At 43.0% G+C, this 10,627-nt stretch overlaps 2 protein-coding genes across 2 annotated transcripts; both read right to left on the bottom strand.

Moving 5' to 3' along the window:
* Nucleotides 1-4,851: 4,851 nt before the first annotated feature.
* On the bottom strand, nt 4,852-6,611 carry LOC118938234. Its single transcript, XM_036940531.1, has 3 exons — nt 5,783-6,611; nt 5,485-5,561; nt 4,852-5,162 (listed from the first exon to the last, which is right to left on the bottom strand). Exons 1-3 carry the CDS (start codon nt 6,462-6,464, stop codon nt 5,019-5,021), a joined length of 903 nt encoding a protein of 300 aa, XP_036796426.1. The 5' UTR covers nt 6,465-6,611; the 3' UTR covers nt 4,852-5,018.
* Nucleotides 6,612-7,350: 739 nt separating this feature from the next.
* On the bottom strand, nt 7,351-10,611 carry LOC118938542. Its single transcript, XM_036942611.1, has 4 exons — nt 10,552-10,611; nt 10,249-10,350; nt 9,735-10,088; nt 7,351-8,943 (listed from the first exon to the last, which is right to left on the bottom strand). The coding sequence occupies exons 1-4, from the start codon at nt 10,609-10,611 to the stop codon at nt 7,351-7,353; spliced, it is 2,109 nt and encodes a 702-aa protein (XP_036798506.1).
* Nucleotides 10,612-10,627: the final 16 nt, after the last annotated feature.

The following is a 10,627-nucleotide window of genomic DNA, read 5'->3' as shown; positions in this document are numbered from 1 at the left end:
CCACAAACTATGGAACGCTTTCTCGCTGAATGTGAACTTCCTAAACTAGACAGGGGGGCAGCTGCTACACTCGATGCAGGGATAACTTTGGAGGAAATTAACACAGAGATAGCACAATTTACAAACGGCAATGCCCCTGGGCCCGATGGATATGTAATAGAATTCTATAAGAAGTACTGCGCCAGTCTAGCTCCACTTATGTTGTGAATGTGTAAACAATCCAAAGAAAATGCCAAACTCCCGCAAACACTGTATGAGAATACAATAGCACTGATCTTGAAAAAAGATAGAGATTCCATGGAGATGTCGTCTTATCGCCCCGTGTCGTTACTCCCCATAGAAAACAAGGTGTTGACAAAGATATTGGCAAACCGATTGAAAATATATATTTCCGACATCATACACCCTGACCAGACAGGTTTTTATCCCGGGCCGACATATATACTACAATTTGAGTCGCCTTTTCCATGTAATGTATCACGATCATAAGGTTGAGGCAGTGGTAATAGCTCTTGATGCAGAGAAGGCGTTTGATCAGATTGAGTGGAAGTATATGATGTCGGTTCTGGAGCACTTCGGGTTTGGAAAGGAATTTATTAATTGGAAAATAATTATTTATGCACACCCAATGGCGTCCGTGGTAACCAATCAGGAAATGTCGCAGTCATTCCGCTTGTTCAAGGGGTGCCCTATTTCGCCTGCTCTCTTCGCTATAGCCATGGAACCCCTTGCTACTGGCATTCGGGCATGTGCCGATATAGCTTCTGTCAAAATAAAGGACACACAGCACAAAATCTCCCTATATGCAGACAATGTTCTTTTGTTTTTGTCCAAGCCTAAAACTTCTACTCTACCCTTACTTCACTTGATGAACACATTTGGCTCCTTCTCTGGCTACAAGATAAACTTGCAAAAAAGTGAGTTGATGCCAATATCACGGCCTGTGGAGATGCAATTCCTGCAATCTACCCCGTTTAGAACAGTGATGGACAAGTTCACAAGTCTTGGCATTGTAGTGACAAGAGATCTTGATCAGCGTTTGAAAGTGAATTGGGACATGAAAATATATCAGCTTAAACAAAATATTGATTTTTGGAAAACTCTGCCTTTCTCCTTGGTTGGTCATATAAACGCTATTAAAATGGCTGTCCTACCCAGGTTTCTTTACCTCTTCCCAATGTCTACCCAATTTCATACCACAAAGCTATTTTAAGAAACTGGATTCAATAGTAACTCCCTTTTTATGGGATAACAAGGCAGCCAGAATTTCAAAGAAGCATTTATGCAAGTACAAGATAGTGGGGGGCTTTGGCCTTCCTCACTTTAAACTGTATTATTGGGCTGCAAATCTGAACATTGTGTCTTTCTGGAGGGAAAGTTTACCTGCGATGAGACAGAAGGATATGCCTTCATGGGTTTTGATTGAGCAGGCCTCCTGTCAACGTTCCTCACTCCCTGCACTTGATAAATAGCCCATCATATGTGAAAAAATCCACTTATGACTCTAACCCAGTCATTTGTCATAAGCTTAGGGTCTGGAAACAGTATTTTCTTAACATACCCACTGTTTACATAGACAGCCCAATTTGCCTGAATCATGGTTTCCACCCTGCATTGGATGATGTGGTGTTTTCACAGTGGAGGGAGAAGGGGCTCACAACAATTGGTAATCTAATCATAGATGGTCAGTTAGCTTCAGTTCAACAATTACAGGGAAAGTTCAACATGCCAACAACACATTTTTTCAGATACCTCCAAATATTGAATTTCGTAAGGACATATATCCCACAGTATGGCATGAAGCCAAATAGTCCTACATTAGATAGCTTGATCCTTGTCAAACCCCATTCAAAAGGGTCGGTCTCTAGACTGTATGATGTGCTACAGGCCCACATAGAGATATCCACAGACACCATTAAAAGGGCTTGGGAACAAGAACTTGGTTCAGAAATCTCAGATGAGGACTGGGTAGAAGCTTTCAGGAATATAAACCACAGTTCAGTGAATGCCAGACACAACCTTGTACAGTTTAAGGTGATACACAGGTTACATTACTCAAAAGTAAAACTGCATAAAATATTCCCGGACACCTCACCACTGTGTGAGAGGTGTACCTACCTTCCAAACATATGGAAAAGATTTGATACAATACCTCCAATAGAAGTCCAATGTTTTACAAAATATGGCAGCCGATGCTGGATAAATGGTCTAGTCCCGCTTCATAACTGGGTTGACGATCTCCTGCTACTCTGTGCTGTACTGAACTCAATATTTATTTTTGGCTTAACTTCACTGCTTGTAATGACTATATGCTGTCTTCTTATACATGTACCACCTAATAGGATTTTGTTTTGTTTTGTGTATGTGTGAGTTAAGTTTTGTTTTGTCCTCTAAATTGGCCATCCCATTCAACAGTACAATCAATGTCATTGTTTGTATTGCTGTCGTTTTTATTTTATTTTTTATTGGAAAATAATAAACATATTATTTTTTTTTAAAGAGAGAGAAAATAAAAAAAGAAAGGACTCCATATACCAAGCTCTTTAGAATAAGGATTCTCTGCCTCTAACCCTATTACAGGGTCACTCGCTTACTGGTGAAGTTAAATATTCTCTCTCTAATTCTCTCTTTCTTTCTCGGAGGACCTAAGCCCTAGGACCATGCCTCACGACTACCAGGCATAGACAATGACTAACACCTGCCTCTGATTGAGAACCATATCAGGCCAAACATAGAAATGGGACAACTAGACACACAACATAGAATGCCCACTCAGCTCATGTCCTGACCAACACTAAAACAAAGAAAACACAAAAGAACTATGGTCAGAACGTGACAATGTCATTGTTTGTATTGCTGTCTTTTTTTTATTTTTTTTTATTGGAAAATAATAAACATTTTATTTAAAAAGAAAATAAAAAATGAAAGGACTCTATATACCAAGCTCTTTAGAATACGGATTCTCTGCCTCTAACCCTATTACACAGGCTTAGTCACTCGCTTACTGGTGAAGTTAAATATGCTCTCTCTAATTCTCTCTTTCTTTCTCTCTCTCTCGGAGGACCTGAGCCCTAGGACCATGCCTCAGGACTACCTGACATGATGACTCCTTGCTGTCCCCAGTCCACCTGGCCGTGCTGCTGCTCCAGTTTCAACTGTTCTGCCTGCGATTATTATTATTTGACCATGCTGGTCATTTATGAACATTTGAACATCTTGGCCATGTTCTGTTATAATCTCCACCAGGCACAGCCAGAAGAGGACTGGCCACCACTCATAGCCTGGTTCCTCTCTAGGTTTCTTTCGAGGTTCTGGCCTTTCTAGGGAGTTTTTCCTATCCACCGTGCTTCTACACCTGCATTGCTTGCTGTTTGGGGTTTTAGGCTGGGTTTCTGTACAGCACTTTGAGATATCAGCTGATGGACGAAGGGCTATATAAATAAATTTGATTTGATTTGAATTCAATGGACTATTTAAAAACATCAGACCTGAGTTAGTCTTTTGTGGGTACCAGCTTTCTACACAGAGGAATGTGCAGTTGCATGAAAGCTGGAAATTGCATTGACTGGCTGTCCAGGATACAGTACATCTAGATTCTCTAGAGAGGACAGACGCTGACTATGTACAAACCGTAGGTCACAGTAGGCAAATAAATCTCCTTCAATGATACAAAAAATAATATACAATTCATTTGCGTTGTTTTTATCTCCTAAATAAAACACGTGATCCCCCATTTTTTCTTCCACACATTGTATGAGCCATACCATGCTTTCAACCCTCCTGTACCTGTGTAATGATTTACAGTTTGTTCCCTATTTGGAGACTTAAGAATGTTAATGTGCAAAGTGCAAGAATGTTACAGAAGTCTTATATATAATACTGTATGTTATTTGAATTGTATTTATATGTAAGAAGGTACAAAGACCTAACCTGGACACCATGTGTTTGACAGAAGGGACAAGGAGCGGAATGTTAGTTAGACGGGTACCCAGACTTACAAAGACCTAGTCCAGGTTAATAATTCCCTTCATTCCTTGGCATCACATCATGAATGTACTCCTAAAAACCTCAGACCTGATACGTTTTATAGACTACATAACCTATATTCATTCTAATTAGCAAGTAATATGTTTGTACAAAGTGTTATATTGTTTTTAAATAAAGAATAAGAAAAATATCTTAGCATGTTATGATTGAGAGACTTCCGTCATGATCACTGATGCACCGAGGTTGCAAAGTTTTAATCCCATGCTGCCCCACTGTGATACATCTTGGTCATATCATGTAGACTACTGAATGTAGAGGTGAGCTCTCCTTTCCAAACACCCGCCTTACATGACAGCTATGGTCTTGCTGCGTTTCTGAGCAAGATTTCAAACACTTCTTGACAATGTCCAGGGGTCCAACTAGATTTATTTTTCTTACGGCCAAACAATCTTCAGAAGCAGCTACAGCATTTCATATTCTACTCTTTGTACCATTTATTCTTGTAAATGATCCGTTTCAGATAGACTATTGATGGAAGCGTTTTTATTTAACGTATATTAATTCACCAAATGTTCATTGTTGTTAATTAACCGATTCATTTGAATCGTCTACTGTATAAATTATCCCAAAAGCCCAAAATTCGAAACGTACTGTATTTTCAGCAAAGTAAATGTGTTTATCTAATCAAAAACAACAATTTAAAACACAGATTATCAGGCTACACCATAAAACAATACAATGGATGGTTATTGGTTACATTGAGCATCAGGCTCCTCTATATGGAATGTAAAATATATATATCAGAAATAAAGTCATAAAAGACATGTCTTTAGAAAACAAAGTCACGCAAAATACTTAAAATAAAGTGTTTATTTTTCAAATAAAAGTTCAGAGAAAAATGGAAAATAAGACATAGTATTAGACAGGCAACATATGTTGTCTGTTTGGGATCTGAGGTAGGCCTTGTTGTTATATCTGTCTCTGTGTAAATGTGTGTGCGTCCATACGCTTGGTTTGTGTGGATGTGATTTCTAGTATCCGCGCCTGCGACAATCCTCCATCCACACTTCTTTCGCTGTTTGTTTCTTACGGCCAAACAAACCCCAGAACCAGCCCTTCTTCTTTTTATTATGTTCCTCCTCCATCATTGCCGTCTTCCAGAAGGGTTCGGGTTCCTGTGAACAAACAGAGTTGGTGAGTGGAAACTACAGGCACCTTAATTGGGGAGGACGGGCTCATAGTAATGGCTGGAATGGTATCAAAGGAATGGTATCGAACACATCAAACACACAGTTTCCATGTGTTTGTTGCCATTCCAGTTACTCTATTCCAAACATAATTATTAGCCCTCCTCCCCTCCTGTAGTGGAAACAAACCTCAGGAAGCCATCACCATCAGCAACCTTTCAATGCTGAAGCTGCAGCTCAGTGCGGGACAGACAACATTCAAATGGACTGATATTATCAATGAGACAATACAGAAAACAGTGTAGCTTACCTTCTCAAGTGGGGTGAGGAGTTTCTTCATTCTGTCAGCGCTGGCTTTCTCAATGCAAAGCTCCAGCTTGGTCTTTTCTACGGGAAATGGAAATGTGACAAGATAGTACATTTGAACATAAGGGAGGAGTTCAAATTGTTATTGTCCAACTGGTTAGTTGACTGTTACATGAAGCTGTTTACTCTACATCGGATTCTGTCGTGAAATTGTGAACGAAAGAACATTGTGGAATACAAGTCATTTACAAGAGACTAGGCCTGATTCTGAATGTACAACACCAACAGTAGCATTGTTCTACCTGTATCAACAGAGGTTCTGGTCTCTCTCTTGACCGGGATGTTGATGCAGTATGGCCGGTCATCACCCTTCTTGGTGTCCTTGGCGAAGGTCACGGTAGGCCTCAGGTGAGCCATTATCTCTCTGACCATGATATCGCAGACCAGCAGAGACTGTATTTCTGGGTATAGCTGGGCTTTAACCATTGGCCACTCATGGAAAGTCCTGAGGTAATTGATCCTGATAGAGAGTGAGACGTCTTCTAAGAATTTGGCCATCTTGTCCGGCTCATCGTTGAGCTTCCTCAGAGTGCGTAAGAACAGTCTTTGGTTTTGGTATTTCAATGCCTCTTTCTGAACCTGGATATGTATGTGCTCTACCATAACTTTGCAAAGTGTGACAGCTTCCCATGAACCGTATTGCTGCTTGATTGCACACGAAACTGGGAAGACAGAGTCAAAGGCTTTCCTGACAAGAATAACAGGAACAATATCAAGGTTTGTCACCTTTGGTTTGTTCCTCTCAGTCTCCGTCTGAGTCTGTTCTTGCACAGGCTTTCCACAGTCCTTTGTGGTTGACTCGAAAACAACGGTCTGTGGGAATTCTTTCGCTGTTTTTCTCTTACGGCCAAACCCACCCCAGAACCAGCCGCAACCCCTCTTCTTCACCTTCTTCTTTTTATTATTTTCCTCCATCATTGCCATCGATCCCGTCTTCCAGAAGGGTTCGGGTTCCTGTGAACAAACATAGTTGGTGAGTGGAAACTACAGGCACCTTAATTGGCGAGGACGGGCTCATAGTAATGGCTGGAATGGTATCAATGGAATGGTATCGAACACATCAAACACACAGTTTCCATGTGTTTGATGCCATTCCAGTTACTCCATTCCAAACATAATTATTAGCCCTCCTCCCCTCCTGTAGTGGAAACAAACCTCAGGAAGCCATCACCATCAGCAACCTTTCAATGCTGAAGCTCCAGCTCAGTACGGAACAGACAACATTTAAATGGACTGATATTATCAATGAGACAATACAGAAAACAGTGTAGCTTACCTTCTCAAGTGGGGTGAGGAGCCTCTTCATTCTGTCAGCGCTGGCTTTCTCAATGCAAAGCTCCAGCTTGGTCTTGTCTAGGGGGAATGGAAATGTGACAAGATAGTACATTTGAGCGGAAGGGAGGAGTTCAAATTATTGTCCAACTGGGTAGCTGACTGTTACTGTAGCAGTTGACTCTACATCGGATTCTGTTGTGAAATTGTGAATGAAAGAACATTGTGGAATACCAGTCATTTACAAGAGACTAGGCCTGATTCTGAATGTACAACACCAACAGTAGCATTGTTCTACCTGTATCATCCGGGGTTTTGGTCTCTCTCTTGACCGGGATGTTGATGCAGTATGGTCGGTCATCACCCTTCTTGGTGTCCTTGGCAAAGGTCGCGGTAGGCCTCAGGTGAGCCGTGATCTCTCTGACCATGATATCGCAGACCAGCAGAGACTGTATTTCTGGGTATAGCTGGGCTTTAACCATTGGCCAGTCATGGAAAGTCCTGAAGTACTTGCTCTTGATAGAGAATGAGACGTCTTCTAAGAATTTGGCCGAATCTTGTCCGGCTCATCGTTGAGCTTCCTCAGAGTGCGTAAGAACAGTCTTTGGTTTTGGTATTTCAATGCCTCTTTCTGAACCTGGATATGTATGTGCTCTACCATATCATTGCAAAGTGAGACGTCTTCCCATGAACCGTATTGCTGCTTGATTGTACATGAATCTGCAAAAACAGAGTCAAAGACTTTCCTGACAAGAATAACAGGAACAATATCAAGGTTTGTCATCTTTGGTTTGTTCCTCTCGGTCTCCGTCCGAGCCGGTTCTTGCACAGGCTTTCCACAGTCCTTTGTGGTTACCTCGAAAACATCAGTCTGTGGGAACTGCTTCAAAAAGGCAGCCTGACTGACGTCGAGAGCAAGAGGATTATCAGGCATTGTGTTGCTTGATGTCACAACCTCTTCATCGTCGTCCCCAACAAAGTATTTGGGGTCGATCCAGACTACATCTCTGTTGGAGGAACGAGGCAGAGAAACACGACGGATGTATTCCAACTTGATGCGGTCATTCAGGGGGAAAGCCTTCAGGAACAGTGCCAGTTTCCCGACCCAGGACCCGTAGTGATCGTAGATGGTCTTCCTAAGGTCCTCGGGTAGGGCTACTGCAAAGAGTTTGCTCTCCATAGCCTCTTCGCAGCTCCTAGCTATTGGACACCGTGGGCCGAGGACTTGAAGCGGATAGGTGTCACTGATGCCCTTGTACACCATCAGGATCCCCTCACAGATAGCGCTGGGGATGGTGGAGATGATCACCGTGTCCTTCATGGCAACCAGTTTTTTTATCTTGATTGTCGTGCCAAACTGATGTATCATGGCACTCTGCATGTGCAACACTGTCTTTCTCATGTTGCATAAGGGGGGGCACAGATTTTCATCCACAGATATACCTGGAATCTTCCTCAAGATGTTAAAAGCAACCGAGGCCATTTTAACGACCAGTAAGAGCAGAGCCTGTTGGTCAAGCTGTTTAGTACCGCGTCCGTTCATTGGATGAAGTTTTAGAATAAACTTCACTACGAAGTCACTGAATAGTTCTCCACTAATGATCAATCTAGCAGGTAGAGGACAGATGTTCACCATATCCTGACTAATACGTCTCTCCTCTTCATTGGCAGCATAAACAACGGGCACTGTCTTAGCAATGCATAGACCTACGAGATGAACAATGTACCTTGTCAAGATGTGTGACCCGATTCCCAGTGCTCTCGCCAGCACAGGTTTCGGGCCTAGCACTTGCTCAAGGTTGTTGATGACAGTCTTAGCCACCTCATAAGCATCAATGGACTGCTGACCGTTCAACAGCTCCTCCTCAGTGACCTCGACCCAGGGAATAGACCACAGAAGAGCTTGGGTGTCATTGATGATAGCAGGTGTCTCCAAATACACTCCCCCCTGAAAGGCTTGGGGATCTACTTGAAGAAGCACCTGGGTGATGATATGCTTGATGGTGGAAACAAGTACCACAATCTTCTTCGGCATGATCTTGTATGCAGTCTTCATCACGGTGTCAGTGTCTGTGAGGGCCGTTTGGAGTATGGGACATGTGCTAAGGTCAAGGGCCTCAACCTCCTTTGCCTTCACATAGATGAGAAAGAGAGGCATTGCAATACTTTACTACCTATCACGTCTTGTAGTGTATTTCTTATTACATGTACAGGTTTTGTACTACACTTAGAAAAAAAGGTGTTACACTTAAAGGGTTCTTCTGCTGTCCCCATAGGAGAAGAAGAACCCTTTTTGGGTTATTTTTTGCTGTTGAATTTTACCAATTTTTTCTCCCCAATTTCCTGGTATCCAATTGTTTTAGTAGCTATCTTGTCTCATCGCTACAACTCCCGTATGGGCTCGGGATAGACGAAGGTTGAAAGTCATGCGTCCTCCCAAACCCAACCAAGCCGCACTGCTTCTTAACACAGCGCGCATCCAACCCGGAAGCCCGGAGGAAATACCGTGCACCTGGCAACCTTGGTTAGCGGGCACTGCGCCCGGCCCGCCACAGGAGTCACCGGTGCGCGATGAGACAAGGATATCCCTACCGGCCAAGCCCTCCCTAACCCGGACGACACTAGGCCAATTGTGCATCGCCCCACGGACCTCCCGGTCGCGGCCGGTTACGACAGAGCCTGGGTGCAAACCCAGGGTCTCTGGTGGCACAGCTGGAGCTGCAGTACAGCACCCTTAACCACTGCGCCACCCGGGAGGCCTGGTAGAACCCTTTCTACAGAGGATTGTATATGGAACCGAAAAAGGTTCTACAGGAACTAAAAATGGTTATCTTATGGGGACAGTCAAAGAACCCGTTTGGATCCCTATTTTTAACAGTGTAGTATACAACAACAGTTCACAAATAAAGGATCCAGTCTTACCTTGTCTACCTGGCTGTCCAGGTCCCGTATGACATAAACTTCTGAGGATGAGGGAGGATAGGGGTTCAGGTTTGCCACGAGGACCTCAGCATTCTTCTCCTGGGCTTCTCCATCTGCCACCTTGTCCAGCAGGCTGTCCATGACCTCCCTGACCTCTTGTGGAATCTCCACCTGGGTCTGGCTGAGGAACTCCACCTGGAGCTTCTCATCTGACCTGATCTCAGGTTGGGCCTGTTTCTCTGAGAGAATATCTGCTGTGTCGCCACTCATCAGAGCTACAGAACCAAGAGGCTCATGGGAAGGAACCGATGGCTTGGCCTTGTCAGTCAGGAGCTGCTGCCCCTCCATGGTTACCTTGAGATGGAAGAGATGAAGAAGACATTAGTTCATACTGTTCCTTTGTGAACTAAAGGTGCAATAGCAGGTAAATAAACAGTCTATGTGGGTGATAGCAATGGTGTAGTATATAGCAATGGTGTACTATAGTTTAGGGAATGGAAAAGTATGAGTATACCTCTCCTGGAGACTGGTGATATTGGCTTGGTGTCACGCTCAGCTCTCTATGAACTTCCTGCTCAATCTCATGGAGTCTCTGGCGATACTTTACCTTCAGCATCTGTACACACAGTAGGAGTTTAATATTAGCAGTGGAATCACACAGGATATTTTATTTTATGGCCATGACAATGCCATTTTGTTCAGGATATCAGATTTATCATGGATGTGGTGGGCCCAAAACCTATTAAATACTAAAGGAGAACATCAAAGTAGATGCTTAAACACATGAGAGCTATTGTATAATTAATAGCAAACTTACCAGATCATCAAGGTAACAATGGACCCAAGAAGACCCTTGGATGGATGTCGAGTCATCCATATTTGCTCCAAGTTAT

Source organism: Oncorhynchus mykiss, chromosome 13 (assembly GCF_013265735.2).
Source record: "Oncorhynchus mykiss isolate Arlee chromosome 13, USDA_OmykA_1.1, whole genome shotgun sequence".
Lineage (NCBI taxonomy): Eukaryota > Metazoa > Chordata > Actinopteri > Salmoniformes > Salmonidae > Oncorhynchus > Oncorhynchus mykiss.
Note: the sequence above shows the minus strand (reverse complement) of the source record. Positions and strands in the feature narration are given on the sequence as shown.